At 39.5% G+C, this 20,665-nt stretch overlaps 1 protein-coding gene across 1 annotated transcript in view; it reads right to left on the minus strand.

The window, feature by feature from the left end:
- Positions 1–20,665, minus strand: part of VTA1 (vesicle trafficking 1) — a 47,333-nt gene that overhangs the window by 17,785 nt on the left and 8,883 nt on the right. Inside the window, exons 2-5 of the mRNA XM_075554459.1 lie at positions 15,926–16,020; positions 11,365–11,492; positions 8,805–8,880; positions 2,901–3,009 (exon numbers count right to left, since the gene is read on the minus strand). Coding sequence (XP_075410574.1) covers positions 2,901–3,009; positions 8,805–8,880; positions 11,365–11,492; positions 15,926–16,020 — 408 coding nt within the window. The remainder of the gene's footprint in view (positions 1–2,900; positions 3,010–8,804; positions 8,881–11,364; positions 11,493–15,925; positions 16,021–20,665) is intronic.

Genomic DNA, 20,665 nt, shown 5'->3' on the forward strand with positions numbered 1-20,665 from the left:
AAAGTACATGTTTAAAGTAGCCATGTTTAAATAAACATTAAGAAAGATCTTCTCCTAATGAAATACATAATTAGCGTATAGTTCTTTGTTAGACTTGAGTAGGTCCATTTGTGTAATTAAGATCATTCGATGCGTGAAATCCAAGATAGATAACCCTTCAGAAATAGTAATGGAAGTAATGATTCCCTGAAGGTATGAGACATTGGGGAGAGGGGAGGGGGGACTGGCAGCAATGATGACTGTATAACCCCACGTGAGGGGAATGGATGCATTTACATTGTATGATGTCAGATATGGTTAAAGAATTGATTAAAAATAATAATATAATAATAAGGGCTCCTGGGGGGTGTGGCTGGGGAGGGAGGTGATAAAGGGGAGCAGATATCAAGGAGTTCAAAAAGAAAAAAAATTTTGACCGTGATGGTGGCAGCAAGTGTGCAATTATGCTTGATTTAATTGAATGATGAATTGTTATAATATTTGTAAGAGCTCCAATACCATTTTTTAAAAATCCTCTACCTATTACTCTTGAGATGTTTATGAAAAAGGTAAGTATATGCAGAAGGTTACACAGTAAAATACCTAATGTAAAATACCTACCACTATTTTCTCCTACATCAGCTAAAAGGAGAAAAGCAAACAAACCCCTACGTAGAGACACTGGAAAACAGTAGAAAGAACTACACTGAAGAAGGTCACTGCAAAAAGACATTTCAATGGCTGGGCCATAAGCCTCAGCAGTGTTAACGATAAAGATCGCGTTTGTTACTTTTAGAGTGCACTCAACAAACTGCAGTACCGGGTAGCTCAAACTCAAGCAGAATGCTACCATTTTCTTTATGTGAGGAATCAGAAGTAGTCCAGGGATGCCAAGAAGCAAGAATATTAAGAGGAGAGGTGATTCTGGAAAAGAAAGAACTACAGAGACCCAGGCATTGTAAGTTTACGTATGTACTGTGCCTGAGCCATCCACAAAATCTCAGCCTCCAGGGGCACTGCAGAAAGCAACAGCGTTAGTGGCAGAAATCATGAGAGGCAGTGTGAGTTCAGACAAGCTAACAGTCTACTTGAATTACTAAGCAAAGGTTTGCAGAGGATGATGAAAGGATGAAGTCTCTACAAAATGCAGTCAACAATAAATTCACTAGAAATATGTGGGAAAAAGAAAAATAGTAACAAAGAAGAAAGTCAACAGAAAAAGACCCCAAGTTAACCTAGGTATTGAAATAAGCAGAAAAGAACATCAAAATAACTCTGACAAATATGTCCCAGGCCATAAAGCAAGCAGGGAAACAACCTGTAAGATGGGGAGAAGCAGACAGCACCAAAGAAAGTAAGTGGGAATGGTTTCCTCTTCCTTTTCCCTCACTTACTAACTGAAAGGCCAAGAGAAATAACATGTCCCTTATTTTTCCATGATTAAATTTTGTAAAACCCATTTATATGATCATAGTTTTTCCTTTTTTTTCATCAAGGGAAGAAAAAGAACACCGCGTAAATAATGGTGTCGAAATGCTAAGTTTAACATTTTTATTTACTTCTAAGTTCACAAAAATTAATTTCTGAAAGAGTATAGAAAAAACTTAAAACAGTACTTAGATGTTGGAAAAAGCTGGAAAGATGTGGTAGAAATGATAATCTCACCTCATACTTTTAGATCTTCCATAATTGTTGAGCCATGAGAAGGCATTACTCCGAACACACCAACAAAAAGACCAAATTACAGTACTTCAAATAGATGTACACCCACTTCTCACTCATTGACACAATTAAGTTCCAAAGACCAAATCTTTATAGAAAAATTGGTATGATGTAAAAGTAGAGGATGAGAACATCAGATCACAAAGTGAAGGATGACTACAGTACTACATACTGCCAAATCTCTGCCATTCATGGCCCAGCCAAAATGACACATAACCTTACCCATCACAGCCAATGTAACTCTTGCCTAGCACCTAGACGTTTGATATTGCCAGATAAAGGTCCTCAATGTGCAAAACAGTTGTTTTTCTAATGGCATAAATGCAAGTGCAAGACAGCGAAATAATTGTGAGGCGTACAGTGTCCTTGAATTTAGGAGATATTTTACAAAGAATAAATGAATTATCTTTCTATGGAGGAATGAAAACCGATTAAAAGTAGCAGATACCTAAGGTGCTTCATTAATAAGGATAGATATGATAGTTTGGCTTTAATCTCTTGTGTTGGACAGGGTTCTCTAGAGAGACAAACCGGATTGCTAGTAATTACATATAAATATATTTATAAAGATAGATCTATAATACAAGAAATGAACTGTTAAATTATATACAGATAGATAATACAAGAAATTAACAGTTAAATTATAAAGCAGTGAGACACTAGCAGTCTTTTAAGGCTTGAGAGCCGCCAGTTGCCAGTGCCTTTCTGTAGAGAGAGCTGGGCTTTATATACCCAGGCAGCAAACAGCAAGGCAGGTCACCAACTGCCACCAACTGTCCGTCCCCAGCTCTAGAGACGAACATTCCAATCGTTAGGGCTTAAAGGGACCTTAACTTACAGCGACACAGTCACAGGCTAGGCATCCCACAGGTAGTGTACCCCTTTAAATTGAGGCACAGAACAAGCAAGGCAGCCGCACGCAGGTCCAATGATTAAAAAACGAGAGACAAGCAAGGCGAGGCTCACTGAGCCATTTATCCCTCTGCCCTTCAATTAATCCTACTTGTGTTTATCGGCCAGGCTGGTACTATAAATTATCGCATTTCTTATCCCTAAATTTCTAATTTATATCTAGTTTTCATGGGTTCTGGACGTGATGGGGGAAACACTTGAATTTTCCTTCCCATGAATTGAGTAAGACTATACAGTAAAGCTATGAATCTACTGAATTGTTTAACTAAGAACAGGTAAGTGCATACCATTATCTTCATCAATTCCAACAGGTCCTGCTTGAGGGGTTTCACCATTCTTTAAACAGTTATGTATGTATGTTGCCTTCCATCGAGCATACTTCCTGTGTTTCACATTCTAAAAAGAAAGTCAGGTATTTAAACATTGATCAGTGATAGGCAAATGAAAACATAAATTTATGATGTGCTGTCTTATTTGTGAGATAAAATTTTAGTTTTGTATGGTGGAACTCTGAATAAATCTGGTACTTACTCCACCCATCCCTGGATTCCATCACAGGCTTCAAGCTACAGACTTCAGTGAAAACCCAGCTTACTAAAAACTGATGCCCGATTTTCTTTGTTTTTCAAGAACAGAACCATGGGAGTGTCTGTCTAAAACAATGAACAACTCGTATGCCTCAGTGAGAATTACTATACCAAATGAAACTCTAAAATTAAACTAAAAAGATAATAAAATGATTTTTAAATGAACGATTTTTAGTAAAAAGCAAATAATCTGTTCACATATGTATTTATGTGCACCTGAAAGGAAAATTAAGATAATGTCTTTTTAAATTGTGAGGATGGCATAGGGCTGGGCAGTGTTTTGTCCTGTTGTATACCATGTCATTTAGTCAGAACTAACTCAATTCCATGGTATCTAAAGAAGCCAGGGTAGTGGTACAACCAAACACACACTAGCTTAATAGCCAGGTAGCCCGTGAAGCTCTGATGGTGCCGTAGGCTAAGCGGTGAACTGCTAATTACAGAGGGCGAGGGCTCAAAAACGACCAGCCACTATGTGGAGGAAAGATGAGGCTATCTACGCCCGTAAACACTTATAGACTCGGAAACCTTACGAAGAGTCGCTCTGAGTTGGAAATTACTCAATGGCGGTGGGCTTGGTTTTTGGTTTTATGTTCCTTATTAACTTTGAAACTACCCTCATTGGGTTACTGCACAGAGAATTGTCACTGAAGAACTTACTGGTAAATGTCTGATATATACTATAAGACAAAATGTTACTTTCACAAATACAAGAGGAACAATCTCTTAGAATCTGGAGAGGCAAAAATTTTTAATTTATACTTTTAATTGATTGTTTTAATATTCAGGAGAGCCCGGTGATGTAGTGGTTCCCTGTTGGGCAGCCAACCATAAGGTCAGCAGCTTGAAACTACCAGCAGCTCTGCAGGGAAAAGATGGGACTATCCAATCCCATAATGAATTAGTCTCAGAAACTCACAGGGGGCAATTCTACCCTGTCCTATCAGGTCACTGTGAGATGGAATCTACTGGATGGCAGCGCATTTTAATAATACACATGGCCAGGGCATCACCTGAAATACTCCAAGGTGGAATGATTCTTATGGTCAAGGAACTATTCTTGGCAATAATGTGATGTAAAAAAAGCAAGGTTGATTGGTGAGGCCCCCCACAATATGTTCAAGTACTGACCACAACAACTGAATATTTTTGGAAATAGTATCTTTGTGCATGCAATTAGTAAAGTTAAGTAGGGTGGGTCCAAATCCAAATGACTGATATTCTTGTAAGAAAAGAAGATCTTGAGACAAGAGGGAGGACAGCCGCGGAAAGACTGTGCCGGCCCCGTCAAAGACTGCTTGGGGGACCAGAAGCTAGACATCGGAGGGATCTTCCCTCAGCTCCACGAGCACGTTGGATTCCACAGGGAAAGCTCTAGACACTCAGTTCACAGTACTTTGTTCATGGCGGCTGAAGAGACCAAGGCTTTCTACACTATGTCAGAGAAGCGAGTCTCGCATTTATTGAGTCACTAATGTAATTAGTGCCACACATGAGATGTTAAGGGTAGTAATCCAGACTTTCTCACTGCCATCAAGTCAATTCCAACTCATAGTGACCCTATATGACAGAGTAGAACTGGCCCTATGGGTTCTGAGGCTGTAATTTTTTATGGGAGTAGAATGCTTCATTATTCTCCTGCAGAGCAGCTAGTGGTTTTGAACTGCTGACCTAGCAGTTAGCAGTCCAAAATGTAACTGCTATGCCCTGAGGGGTCCTCAGGGTAGAGAGCCTGCAAGCATAAGCAATGATGTAAGCAGCGATCATGTTTTTGTAATGAGATGCTCTATATTACAGGTTTGCAATCTACAGTACAGGTTACTTGGCTAGCACTACAGTAAATCTTGGTCCCTATAGCCAATACTTGGAGTAACAGCATCTTTGGATGTTACTTAATTCAGAATCCTATGGAACAAACAGATAACCTTAACCAGATTACTGCCTTTGCTGCCAACTGTTCAGGTGCATCCTTATAACAGTGATTTTAGAGCCCTGTTTCTTAAGCAGGAACCGTTTCAGGGTAGGGTCTAAATAACTGCCCAAGTGTGTTCTAAAACCAGTGCTGACCTACAAAGCGTTCATTACCAGATATTTAGAACTGGACAGAATTTAGAAGAGTTGAAACAAATTAAGCGTGTATCTTACATGTATTTTTTAAGAGCCATTTCTCAAGTAATTTATTTTTACTTGTATTTTACAAAATGATCAGTATGCAAAAGTCCAAAAGCTGAACCTTTACCACAGAGATGATAAGAAACAATGTTCTAAACTATCAGCTAGGGAAAGGTACTTATATTTTTGCAACTATAATTCAGAATTCTGAATGGAGAAACGAAGTATATCTAAAGTACACAATCACAGTATCAAATAAATAATAGGAACTACAAGTGAATCTCTTCCTTATAACTGAATATTAATATACCACATATTATTGTAGTTTATTCTGCTTCTATTTCTAAATTTTCGGAGTCTTAAAGGCTTGAAGGTAAACAAGCGGCCACCTAGCTAAGAAGCAACAAAGCTCACATGGAAGAAGCACACCAGCCTGTATGATCACGAGGTACCGAAGGGATCAGTTATCGGGCATCAAAGAACAAAACATCATATCATTGGGTGCACAACTCCATGATACAATTGCTGAAGACAAATGGGTGCATAAGTAAATGTGGCGAAGAAAGCTGATGGTGCCTGGCTATCAAAAGATATAGCGTCTGGGGTCTTAAAGGCTTGAAGGTAAACAAGCAACCATCTAGCTCAGAAGCAACAAAGCCCACATGAAATAAGCACACAAGCCTGTGTGATCACGAGGTGTCGAAGGGATCACGTATAAGGCATCATCAACAAAAAATCTTACCATAGTGAATGATGGGGGCACATGGAGTGGAGACTCAAAGCCCATTTGTAGGCCACTGGAGATCCCCTTGCAGAGGGGTCTCCAGGAGGAGACAAGCCAGACAGGGTGCGATGTAGCAACAACGAGAAATACAACTTTCCTCTAGTTCCTAAATGCTTCCCCGACCCCCCCTATCATGATCCCAATTCTACCTTGCAAGTCTGGCTAGACCAAAGGAAGGACACTGATACAGACAGGAACCAGAATCCAGGGCGGATGATCCCTTCAGGACCAGTGGTGTGAGTGGCGATACTGGGAGGGTAGAAGGAGGGTGGGTTGGAAAGAGGGAACCGATTACAAGGATATACATGTGACCTCCTCCCTTGGGGACGGACAACAGAAAAGTGGGTGAAGGGAGATGTCGGACAGGGCAAGATATGACAAAATAATAATTTATAAATTATCAAGGATTCATGAGGGAGGTGGGAGCGGGGAGGGAGGGGGCAAAATAAGGACCTGATGCCAGGGGCTTAAGTGGAGAGCAAAAGTTTTGAGAATGATGAGGGCAATAAATGTACAGATGGCTTTACACAATTGATGTATGTATGGATTGTGATAAGAGTTGTATTGAGTCCCTAATAAAATGATTAAAAAAAAACTTTCTAAATTTTCTTTGGATCACTGAAAACTGAAGAAAATGTATATTAATACCTTTATTATCTTTTTCTCTTCAAACACTGCTAATAGTGATATTAACTAAAATTTATTAAAGAATGTCTATAAAAATATCAGCTCTGATTAGAGGGTACAAGCACTCAAAACCAAACTCACCGCCATTGAGTCGACTCTGACTCACAGAGACCCTATAGGACAGGGTAGGATTGCCCTTGTGGGTTTCCGAGTCTGTAACTCTATGGGAATAGAAATATATTTTATGTTTAAAGTCTTTTATATTCTGGTGCCTCCATATAGAAAACTGGAATACTTATTGTAAGTTACGGGAAGGCTAGATGTTTACATAGCAAATCTAATGAAGTATTGAGAACGCACTGGCAAAGGACACTTAACAAAGATAAACACACCTATCTAAATAGAGATTGGAAACTGAAATGAGGGATTGTGGCAGATAACATATTTTCCAAATCATTTGAAGACCAAAGAAAATTGAGACTTTATTTGGTTTTGTACCACTATGAGTAATGACATGAAATTAAAGCAAGAGATCCGGCAAGTGACCAGGAAAAATGCTGTGAGTCAGTGAGATCTAGTCCCTTTCAGATGGGCTATGAAAGGAGTTCTGTTTAAAGAGCCTGAACAACAAGGTCATGAACAGACAGATGAAAAGCTAACTACAGAAACTTTGGAAATATGAACTAACGAGCCACGTTTTTCAGGCTACGATGTCACTTGCGGTGCCAATCTGTACTTAATGCCCAAGATGATAGAAGACTAGAACAAAACAAATCTCTACCTGTAGGGATTTGAAGTACAATTTAATCCAAAATCAAATACAGAAAGGCACCTTAGCATACTCAGTGCGATATTCCTATGCTTAAGACTGTAAGCTCCTGAAGAATCCAGGGCTATCTCAATGATTCCGAATGTTAAAGGCTGTGTGTGTGCAAGGACGAGGTACAAGCACACCTTGGAGATACTGTTAGCTCAGTGCCAGCCCACTGCAATTAAAGCAAATACTGCAGCAAAATGAATCACATGAAATATGTGTTTTTCTAGTGCACATGAAAGTTAAGTTTACACAATACTGTAACCTATTAAGTGTGCCATACCATTAACTTTCCAGACATGGGCAAACTACTAAAATGTGACAAAAAGACATGAAGTGAGTACATGCTATTGAAAAAAAAAAATGGTGCTAATAGACTTCATAGACGCAGGATTGCCACAAACATTCAATTTGTGAAAAACAGTGTCCGGAGGAAGCGCGGTATAGTGAACGGCAATAAAAGGTGTGCTTGCACGTGGTACCCTGAAATAAAGGGTCAGTCACACATAAGAAATCCTGTCCCTCATTCTACCCAAGTTTCATGCTGGTGAAGACACTTAGTTATAATCGTCAAGTCTAGGACATTACTTCATTTAATATAAAAACATAAAGAACTTTTTTCCAGTTTTGAGATGCACTGTTTTACAGGACCACAAATACCTTATACAAAGATGGTACATCATTTTATCTGGAACTTTCCTATGATCTGCCGCCATTGTGCAAAAAAAAAAATCATACCATAGAAAGCGCTGCTCCTTATGGTATCGGAATCACCACTACAATACATCTGCAATAGTTTCTATCTCTCTCCATTAACCTCCGCTGTCTCAGAAAACAACATTTTCCACAACAGTGACTGTTGCAGGTACCACCATGCCATTTTCAGCTCCTGGACACCCCACGCCAGGAAGCTGAACTGCCCCACTGGGCTCTCTGGCTATATTCTTTATGGAAACTTTCTACAGTGAAAACAACACAACCCATAGCAGTAAGTTTTCCCTTTAGTCTCAAATCTTCAAACTTAAAATGAAGATGTGTTACCCTGATGAAGTTACGAGAATTCAACGGATAAAATGGATATGAAATATGTTATAAATGATCTATGTCGTATAATAATATAGAAATCATAAAGGCAGTTTTAATTACATTTGCGACTTGTTTTATAGTTCTAACAAACATGCTGCTCTAAGTAAACACTGCAGTGAAAAACTGGCAAACAGCAGCATTACTCTCTTTAGCTAATGAGACAATAAAGAATCCCACTCACTTCCTCCGTGAGCTCCCCAAACACTGTGATGGCATCTATTAAAAGGCTTGCAGTATAGAAGGACTTGATCATGTTTCTGGAAGAGAAAAGAGAGCCGGTCTGTTTTAAATGCACAAGATTAACATGTTGAATCAGTCATTAAAACAAACAAAATCACTGCAATCAAGTCAATTCTGACTCACAGGGTTCTAAGACTGAAACTCTTTTTCCTGCAAAACGACTGGTGGTTTTGAACTGCTAACACTGCGGTTAGCAATCAAACAAGTAACCAACTATGCCAGTAGGGCTCCAAATATAGTACAGCAAGTGTTTATTTTATGCTTTTGAGTTTAGACCCCAGATCCCTGGTTGCACAGTGGTTACACATTGGACTGTGATCTGAAAGGTCAGCAGTTCAAAACCACCAGCTGTTCCTCAGGAAAAAGATGGGGCTTTCCAGTCCTTTAACAGTAACAGTCTTGGAAAATCACAGGGGCAGTTCTGTTCTGCATGGTCGCCATGAGTCAGCATTGACTTGATGGCAATGGTTTTTTTAAATTTAGAAAATGTAATTATAATATCTATGTCAAGTCATAACGTTTTATTTTGTACTTTATTATTATTTTGATCTAAAATCAATTGAATTGGTGGAGAAGAGTATTTTAAAGTAACCATCAATGGAACAAGCCTGTGATTCCGACAAAAGTTAACAACTAAAACAATTCACTAATGTAAAAGAATGCTAGCATATACTTACTTGGAAAATACATCCACCTCAGGTAATTTTTTTCCTTTCAACTATTTTCCCTAAGATGGAACAATCATACTGGTAATCCAACATCACTCTGATGCCCAACATTTTATTAAAGAAATACAATGAAATTTTAATCAGGAAATTAAAAAAGTATTTTATAGACAACTGAGTAAAGATTTTGATCATCTAGTATGCAAATGAGGAGCCCAGGCAGCATCATAGTTACACACTGGGCTGCTAACTGCAAAGTCAACCGTTTGAAAATACCAGCCTCAGTGGGAGAAAGACAGGGTGGGCTTTCTGAGTACTCCCTGTAGAGTAGAAACTCACATGGGCAGTTCTTTTTTTAAAAAATTGTTTTATTAGGGGCTCATACAACTCATCACAATCCATACATACATCAATTGTGTAAAGCACATCTATACATTCAGTGCCCTCATCACTCTCAAAACATTTGCTCTCCACTCAAGCCCCTGGCATCAGCTCATTTTTCCCCACCCTCCCCACTCCCACCTCCCTCATGAATCCTTGATAATTTATAAATTATTATTTTGTCATATCTTGCCCTGTCCGACATCTCCCTTCATCCACTTTTCTGTTGTCCGTCTCCGAGGGAGGAGGTCACATGTATATCCTTGTAATCGGTTCCCCCTTTCCAACCTACCCTCCCAGTATCGTCACTCACACCACTGGTCCTGAAGGATCATCCACCCTGGATTCCCTGTGTTTCCAGTTTCTATCTGTACCAGTGTGCATCCTCTGGTCCAGCCAGACTTGCAAGGTAGGATTGGGATCATGATAGTGTGGGGTGGGGGAGGGGAGGAGGGAGAAAGCATTTAGGAACTAGAGGAAAGTTGTACTTTTCATCGTTGCTACATCGTACCTTGCCTGGCTTGTCTCCTCCCCTAGACCCCTCTGCAAAGGGATCTCTAGTGGTCTACAAATGGGCTTTAAGTCTCCACTCTGCACTCCCTCCTTCATTTACTATGGTAAGATTTTTTTGTTCTGATGATGCCTTATACCTGATCCCTTTGACACCTTGTGATTGTGCACAGGCTGGTGTGCTTCCTCCACGTGGGTTTTGTTGCTTCTGAGCTAGAGGGCCGCTTGTTTACCTTCAAGCCTTTAAGATCCCAGACACTATACCTTTTGACAGCCGAGCACCATCAATTTTCTTCGCCACATTTGCTTATGCACCCATTTGTCTTCAGCGTCATGGAGGTGTGCACCCAATGATATGATTTTTTGTTCTTTGATGCCTGATAACTGATCCCTTCGGCACCTCGTGATCACACAGGCTCGTGTGTTCTTCCATGTGAGCTCTGTTGCTTCTGAGCTAGATGGCTTCTTGTTCACCCTCAAGCTTTTAAGACCCCAGATGCTACATCTTTTGATAACCGGGCACCATCAGCTTTTAAGACCCCAGATGCTACATCTTTTGATAGCCGGGCACCATCAGCTTTCTTCGCCACATTTGCTTATTCATCCGCTTTGTCTTCAGTGGTTGTGTCAGGAAGGTGAGCATCATAGAATGCCAATTTAATAGAAGCATTCTTGCGTTGAGAGAGTACTTGAGTGGAGGCCCAATGTCCTTCTGCTACCTTAATACTAAACCTATAAATATAGGCACATGGATCTATTTCCGCATCCTTATATATATTTGCATACGTACATGTCTTAATCTAGACCTCTATAAATGCACATGGGCAGTTCTAATCTGTCAGATATGGTCCTTATGAATCGGAATCAACTTTATGCTAACAAGTGTAATTTGTAGTTGAGTACCTAAACTTATAAAATAACGTTAACTTTCCTCTCTTTACTTACTTGTGAAATCGCCCAGCACGATCTTCATTGTCTGCATACAAAAACATTTTCAAGGCATAGTTTTCCAAATGGGCACAGCCAACGATTTCTTGAGTGATAGCTTCATTATCACCCAACTGCTTCTTAAGCTAAAATGAAATCAGATACAGGCTTTACAGTTTTGGACTCACACATATCTGAATAAGCACAAAAAATCATAGCATTCATTTTAAGTAAATTATTTTACATTCATTTCAGCAGATGATGTATCACTGACATCTGGCAGAAAGAAAGTTGCTCTGCTTCAGTTCAATATATTTTAAACAAAACTCAATGTTTAAAAAACATTTTAGAAACACAATAAAGTAACATGAAAGTATAATTTAGCTCTAAAGATTAAAAATAATCAAGGATAACTGTTCTTCAACATTCACGTGATGACACATCAGATAAGTGTTTTGAAATAAGAGTACAAGTATAATTGAAATTATAAAATCCTTCTTGGGCAAACACAATTACAACTTTCAGTTTAGTCCCACCTTTCAATGTCTTCTAAATTATGCATTAAAAAAAAAAAAAGGCTTGGCGGACCATGGCGTCCTAATAGGGCATCTCTCCGTGCACAGTATGCTGCATGCACTGTGCAACTCCATCTGGTTGAGGGTCTTACTCTTTCCCACGTTCTCTCTTTTCTAAGCATGATGCCCTTCTCGTGATATACCCTTCTGTTAACACATGCAATGTCTTGACATTCTTGTTTCTAAGGAGCATTCTGGCTGTACCTATTCCATAACAGAATTGTCCGTTCTTCGGTTTTAAGTACATTTAATCCTCTTTGCTAACACCATAATTCAAAGCCATAATTCTCTTTTGTTTTCATTATCCAACTTTTGTAGTTCTCAAAACGACATCTTTTCTTGTTAGCACTTTATAGAGATCTTTTGATTTGCCTAATGGAATATGTTGTTTGATTTCCTCTTCCGAGGGTGCTGATTGTGAATCAACATAGAATGAAATCCCTGACAAAGTCCATCTTTAATCAGTTTATTGTGACATTGTTTGGTGGCCCTGTTGTGAGGCTTTGTTTTACATTGAGGTGTAATGCATACTGAAGGCTGTAGCCTTTGATCTTCATCACTTAAGTTTTCTGTTTTTAGCAGGTGAAGTTTCATCTGGATATCACAGGTCTAATGAATCTTAGTGGAATCTGCCCCATTATTCTTTAGGTAGTCTAGCAACTCAAGATAATTTACTCAATTTATAGAATGAATAAATATGGTGAAAGGGTACAATCCTGACACACAACTTGTTTTTATAGTGCCCCTTTGTTATTTTGAACGACTGCCTCTTGGTCTATGTACAGGTTTTCCTGAACATTATTATGTCCTCTGCAATCTCATTCTTTCTAATGTCATCCTTAATTTTTTAGGATCCACATAGTCAAATGCCTTCAACAGCCAATAAACCACAGGTATGTATCTTCCTGGTATTGTCTTCTTTTAGCCAAGATCTTCCTAATGGCAGCAATAATGTCCTTTGTTTCATCTTATTCAGACTTCACTTTCTGGCAGTTCTCTCCCTCTGCACTGCTGTAACCACTTCAGAATTATCTTCAGTAAAATTTTACTTGCATGTGGTATTAATGATATCGTCAATGTACATACATGGTTTGGTAACTTTTGTTGGAATAGGTCTGAATAGGGATCTCTTCCAATCAATTGGCCAGGTTAGCCATTTAAGTACGTCCTCTGCTGCATTTGTTTGTTGAAACATCTCGAATAATATTCCATTAATTCCTGGACCCTTCTTTCTCACCAATGCCTTCAGTGCAGCAGCTTAGACTCCCTTTAAGAAATCCCTTTGGTTCTGTCACATAGGTTATACCTCAAATGGCTGAAAACGTTGACTAATTCTTGTTGGTATAGTGACTTAGTGTATTTCTCGTGCATTTCTTGGGTGCTTCCTGCAGTTGCTCATTATCTTGTCCACAGAATGTTTCAAAATTACAATTTGAAGCTTGACTTACCTTCAGTGTTTTCAGCTTCAGATGTCATTTTTTCCTTTTGGGTGTCTAACTCCAAGTCTCGCACATTTAATTAAAATACATACTTTGAATTCTTGGGTTGACCTTTGAAGTCTTCTAGTCAATTCTTTCAGTTCATCATCTCTCCCAGGTGCGTTAGTTTCGGTTCCTGAACATGTTTCAGAGCCTCCTCTGATTTTCCTTTTGTTCTTTCTTTCTTGTAAATGACCTTTCTGTTTCTTCAGGCTCAAGATGTCCTTGATGTAATTTCACATTCATCTGATCTAAAGTCATTCATGTTCAGTGCATTGAATCTCTTCTTGAGATGGCCTCAGAATTACAAAAGAATAATTTAAGGTCCAGAAGGACTTAATGTTAGAATTTAAGGAAATTTTGGCTATGCTTATCCTAAAGAAAAAGCAAAAACCAATCAACCAACAAAACCCTCAGATAAAATGCAGATTAAATTCTAGAACTTTTTAAGTGGGTATATGCAACCTCATATTGAACATGCAACAGCTGGCAACAATTTATTTGAAATTCAGCACATATACTCTATTCTCATCTTTTTATTTTGTTGTGCTGTTGGTCTCACTCACAGAGATCCTGGGTACCATGGGATGAAACACTGCCCAACCTTGCGTCATCCTCAGTCTTTTCTATGTTTGAGCACACTGCTACAGCCACTGTGCCATTCAATCTCACTGAAGGTCTTGCTCATTTTTGTTGACCTTGTAACTTTACCACGCAAGAGGGTCCTGGTAAATCCTCTGTATGTAAGGGACTTTTCGCTCCATTATAAAAAATAAGTTGCCTATTGTTTTATTGAAAACTGTCATCACTGTGCAACTAATGAAGAGATAACATATGAACTGCACAAGCACTGGGATTTGATAAGCACACTGTCTTTGGTGATGCACAGTCTCTTTCTTTCTTCCATTTCCACCTCCCATAAATGAGTCATCAAATTTACCCCGTGTCCTTAGTAGTGTTAGATGGGGAAGGTTAGACACGTTTCAGTCTGCCTGGAGTGCCACCAAGTTCACTTTGGATGGTTATTATTAACAGATAAAAGGGCTCTACACCAAGTTAGAGAAAAGATGACAGCCTATGGCTGCTTGATACAATCGGAATAAGTCATTTCTCAACATTTATAAAACCTCCAAGATGCACAGTACAAATGTTTTAATTTTTAGCCTGTCTAAATGTTGCGTCGCTAAGCAGGAGAATGTAACAGAGCCAATAAACACTCAGGTTTCTCACTCTCCTGGTCAGGTCACATAATTAAACAAGCAAGTAAAGTAAGCCACAGCGATTAACCTAATAGCCATGGAGGATATGAAGTAATGAGTAGTAGACATGAACTTGAGAGCCCTGGTGATGCAGCAGTTAAGTACTTGACAGCTAACCAAAGAATCATGGCTTGAATCCAGCAGTAGCTTGGCAGAGGAAAGATGAAGCAGATTGGGTCCACAAAGATTTAGTTTAGTCTTGGATACCCAAAGGGGCAGATGGGCTCCATCCTAGAGGGTCACTGTAAGTTGAAATCAACTTGATGGGAGTGGAGTAAGGGTTACACTCAAATGTTGTTAACAGAAAAATGGGAAGAATGGGAACTGGCAGCACAAGATCACTGCATGCAACTACTCTGGTTGACACTGTGAGACCAGCCCGTCCTCTCAATGTCCCCGGAAGGATACCTCTGCAGTGCCCTGTGCATCACCGTTCAAGACAGCGACTGCATTAGTTGTTTACCACCATGCTCCTGCAGGGAGAGTATCTAACGGGGATCAAGAGTGGGAGGAACAAATGGTATACCATCCCATAATTATTTGTCACTTTACTGAATAAATAAGTCTTTATTAGGAGCTCTAAGGAACTCTTCAAACAGTCGTCCATGTGACTGCCTAAGGGAAGGTTAAAAAGATTACTCACTTTTCAAAGGGGTGACTCAAGAGCCACTTAGAGCAGCAATTCTCAACCTGTGGGTTGCAACCCCTTTGGGCGCTGAACGTTTCTTTCACAGGGGTTGCCGCAAGCACGAAAGTAATTTTATGGTTGGGTGTCACCACAACATGAGGAACTGCATTAAAGGATCCTGGCATTAGGAAGGTTCAGAACCACTGACTTAAGAGTAATAAGGACTATGACATAGGGTATAAAAATACTTTAACCTACCTAGTTTATGCTTACCATTTCCCTAGTTACCCCCAAACCAGACCACTACTCTTCAAATTAAAATCTGACTCCTAACAACCCTATATAGGGTTTCTGAGACTGTAAGTCTTTACAGGAGTAGGGACCATCATCTTTCTCCTGCAGAGCAAGTGAGAGGTTTAAATAAGCAATAGGGTGGTTAGAGCACATGAGTAACCCACAGTGCCATCAGGTTAACTAACATTAAAATACAACACTGTACATGCGTTTTTTTCCACGGCTAAACTTATACTGCAGATTTCCATCAAGCCCAACACACACACTAACAAGCACATGAAATGTAATGACATTTTAAACAGAAAATAAATTAATCAGAAAATAAATCATCTAGGCTTAGCTTACAGCTTCTAACTGATCCATTAGTTTTGATAAAAATTTACGACATTCTGGTGTTTTACTATCAATCTTCATCCCAGTCTGCATTGCATATAAACGACCTATAAAGAAAAAAAAAGTTGATTTAAACAATTTCATTTTAATATCATTTTCAATGCTGGCTTACAAGCTCACTACGCATTGGAATCCACTTGATAGTAGTGGGTTCATTACAAGGTGACCAACAGTTCTTTCTTTTTTACAGACTTTGCAAATTGTGCAGGTCCTTTCCCCACGCGGCCACTCTATTATGTACCCTTGGTTTTCAAAGCCTGCTTTAATCACCCTCCCCAGTTTTCATCAAGTCATCAACTTTTGGATTTGTCCAGGTTTTGTGCCTGTTTGAGTTTCTTGTTTTTCTGAACACTAACATTGGTCCCTCCCACTCCAATTCACTTTTGCTTTGATTGTACAGACGTGCTCTTGGAGGGTTTGTGCTACATTCCTTTTTAAGGTACATCACACCAACTCTTTTATAACAAGCATACCAGCTCCAAATATTTGCCCCACTCTTAATTTTTCAATGTTGTTTTTAAAAAACAGAGGTCTAAGCCTTTTTTCTTTTAACTGCACATTGCTATCTGGGGTGTGTGTATGTGGGTCCTATCAGTTCTAAACTTGGACACTTCTACGAGCTCTAAACAGTAGCAGAGCTCACAGGCCAAATGGTGAGGCAATGGTCTTGATGACCAGAATCACCTTCCTGCTAGCGACAGGCGTCTCAGAGCTTTACCACGCAGCAGACATGCAGCAGACTAAGGACGTCTTTGTCAGTGTACCAAAACGATTTAGTCCTATGCCAAAGTTTAATTCTCAGTTCCTGAGTGTTATTCTTCATGATTTCTACACTAGTTTTCAATAAAAATTGATGGCTCACTCCACTTTTGAAGCAAAACGTTTTAAGTCATTCCCGCTATTACCATGCATCATCACACTCCCTCAAATAGCTGCTGCTGTTGGGCGCCGTTGAATCAGTTCCGGCCCATAGCAACCTTATGCACAATGCGTTGTGCATAGATCATAAATATAAACAAATATCAATGTCTTATCTTTTAAACAGTTAAGTTTAATACAGATGGTCTATAATTGAAATAGAAAATGATAATGTAATTTTATGGTTTGATCAATGAGATGTTATCTATTATTTAATATGGCCCTTTCTAACTGTAATCCCACTTGTGATGATCTACAAATTCTAGCCTCTATACTTGTGGTTAGAGTACGATCTTGGAGGGAGTCCTCCATTACAAGATTAAGGTGGGAAGTATTTTGAGTCTTATAGTAACCCACTAGGACAGCGATTGCGTGTGTGGCTTTATGAGACTTTAACTTTTTATGAGAATGGAAAATCTGGATTTCCTCCCCAGAGTGGCTGGTGGTTCTGAACTGCTGACCTTGCAATAAGCAGCTCAATGTACAATTACTGTGCTATTGCACCGCTATGAATTGGGATCAACTCAATGGCAGTGAGTTCAAAAATTTTATAAAATTCTAAGTCTCCAACTTAGAAGGTGTGACCCAAGTCACCACCCTGTTTCTCTGGGGATATGGTGTGCTGAAAGACAAAACCAGATGTCCATTAAGGCCATTTCTCTGTATAAGAGTCCTATTGGAGGGACAGGGAGAATTCCCAGGAAAGGGGTAACCAGTGGAACCCATTCGAGATCTCTGTTGCAAGTGCCAGACACCAAGACCAGAATCATGAGACAGGACAGAGGAACAGCACTGGGACTAGGAGAGTATGAGGTAGGCTGACATTCTAGTCCATGGAGCCAGAAGGAGCAGAGAGAGGGGTTGGCTGCTGGCTGAGAAAAGGTGCTGTTGTGGACCTATGATTATCCTTACTGCTTACGTATCCTAACTTGTGGTATACCTGCTAACTTCTGTAATAAACCCCCCTACTTGTGAGTTTTGTCTTTGAGTTCTACAAGGCTACTGCAATTAATTAAGGAATCCAGAAGGAAAGGAGTGGAACAGATGGTATCAAATTTGATCGAGAGATAGAGAGTGGTAAGTCTCATGTCTGGCCTCCGCCTCGGAGCAATAAAGAAGTCAGAGAGGTCAGGTAGAGCTTTTGCCTCACCTTCACAACCTACATATATTTGTTTTCATGGTGGTTGGATTGGATGCAATCCCTGAGGTTACAAGGACTTTAGCAGTTATGATACCTTTAAAAGAGGAACTGGACTGTAGCAGGATTGTAAAGATTGGGGACAAAATTACCCTGGATTTTATATTTCTGAATATCTATATGGCTTGCAATTTGTAGGTACAGAAAATGTATTAGTTACATGATCTAATATTAATAAAAGTGAAAGACCTTAAATCCACTTAAGAAAATGAATAGTATATTAAAAGTGTTTTTGTCAGAGAGGATGGAAAAAAGGACTCCTTTCATATAGAACTCTGTTCAAGACAAGCAATTCATTGTAGAAGCAGAAGTATGATGAAAAATTAATGTTCAGCATGGAAAAATATCGGGTAAGAGAGAACAAATAAACCTGTAGCTAAAATCATGTACAAAAAATATTTATTTCATCACATAAATGTGTTTATTTGCATGAATAAATATTAGCTGACGATGAGCAATGAAGCATATTTGCAAACGGATTAAATATTTTCCTACCAAATTTAATTTGATGCAAGCCATTTAGGAAACAAACATTCATTAATCCTGAAGGTATGTGTAATATAGAGTTCCATAAAATCTTAGCATTAACTTTCTAACCCACTCTTTCATATCCTTGAGAGATTATTTTTGAATGCCAAGTTCTTACGACCGGAAACGCTTGCTTTTATTACAGCTTAAGCACACAGACAGCATTCATTAAGCATTTGTTAAATAAACGTATAAATCAAAATATAATGATCACAACCTAGTCAGTTTTGTAAAAATGTTAGGAAGATAGGTTTAAAAACGTATGCTGTGTTGAATGAAGTACCTTCTTTCTAGAAAATTCCTGACAGTGCAGTGATTAAGCACTGGCCCGCCAACTAAAAGGCTGGGCAACTGGGGTGTAAGGAGGGCCATGTGGTAGTGTTTCCTTAAGGATTTATAGCCTTGGCAACCCTATGGGGCAGTTCTACCCTGCTCTCTAGGGTTGTACTGAGTCTGAATCAACTTGATGGCAGTGAGTTTTTCCTAAAAGACTTTAAAAATGTGGTAGGGATGCAAGAAAAACAAACAAAACAATAAAAGTACAAGAAAATATAACCACATGGCTATAGGAAAGTCATTTTGCTTCTCTTATCTTCATGTTACAAACATCTTAATTACATTGTAAAATATTCTCCCCACCCCACCCTTCCATTAGTATAGGCTTTTCATGGCTTCATATATACTTTTAATAAGTTTATCGCTCAACATTTTCTCAGTGCATTTCCACAGACTTTTTGTTGTTGTTACTCAGTTACAAGACACTAAATATGCATCAATGCCAAGGGAAAAAAATGTTCATGTACTCCACACCCATGTACGTTCGTTCTTTCACTCCCTCCCTCCCTCATCCCCTCACTCACTCAGTGCCACTGACATGTTTCTGAGCCATAGTGATCCCATAGGACAGAGCAGAACTGTAAATGTTTCCAGGAGTCCCATTTTTCCTGCTATTTGGCTGGTGGTTTAGAATTTCGGAGTTTTTTTATTAGCAACCCACCATGTCATCAGGGAGTCTTACTGCTACCAGTTTTAGCCAAAGCAAGGGGAAATGTAAAGCCTTGTGATAGCAAGGAACAGACATGAAGCATTTGCCATTTGATTATTAATTATCTATGTTGCCAGGATGAAACAGCAGGGGTCAGTAGAAGGATATTATGAGCTGTAATCCACAAAATGGTAGCATGGACAAAGTGAAGTGACATTACCTTGGTGGGGCCCTTCTAGTCACTGCATTTTAACTCCCATTAAATGACAAGGTGGGAGCATCCAAATAAGTAAAGGGCTCTCAACCTGGTGACTGGTCAGTTGTGCCATTCCACTGTGTACATAAGCAAGCCATCTCAGAAGCAGGCACAAGTTCAGGACCATCAAGAAGCAACAGCCTTCAGTGAAGTGTTTTCTAGATTCCTGCCTGAAGTGACAGAGGCTGCAGCACCGACACCAAGAGACAGAGCAGAGTGGCAGGAGTGATTCCTGGGCCACACAATGAGGCAATGGTCAAGGGACCCTGTGGCTGAGACTAAAGATCAGAGATAAACAGGATGGACAAGGACTGCAGAACAAAAGAAATGCGCCCTTAACATTTTTAACCTGTTAACCTCCCCAATAAACCCCATAATCCTGAGTATTGTCTATGAGGTTTTCTGTGGTAAATAAGAGATTGCTGAATACAGAAGAGAAGTTTGGTGCCTTGGGAGGGATGGTTGGTGTCAAAATAGGATAAACAAGAGTGGAAATATGTCCAACCTCTGCCTGGGGAAATCAGCTTGGGACTGGGGTCAAGTTGAATTCTCTTTCTCTTGTTTGTAGCCAGAGGGGTCAGAGGTGGCGTCCCCTCATTTTCTCAAGATCCTCTTCTGCCTCATGGCTTTCTTGTGCTACTACAGAATGGGATTCTCCTCGCCTGTGTAGTACAGGAGGTCAGACGTGGCTCCCGTGCCCTTTCCTCACAGCAAGTAGGTTTACCATCTTACATTAAGAAGATTTCAATCTGCTATGCACCTCTTCAATCCACCTCTAACAATCCTCTGTTAGTCTTATTTTCATCA

The sequence above is a fragment of the Tenrec ecaudatus genome, chromosome 7 (assembly GCF_050624435.1).
Source record: "Tenrec ecaudatus isolate mTenEca1 chromosome 7, mTenEca1.hap1, whole genome shotgun sequence".
Classification (NCBI taxonomy): domain Eukaryota; kingdom Metazoa; phylum Chordata; class Mammalia; order Afrosoricida; family Tenrecidae; genus Tenrec; species Tenrec ecaudatus.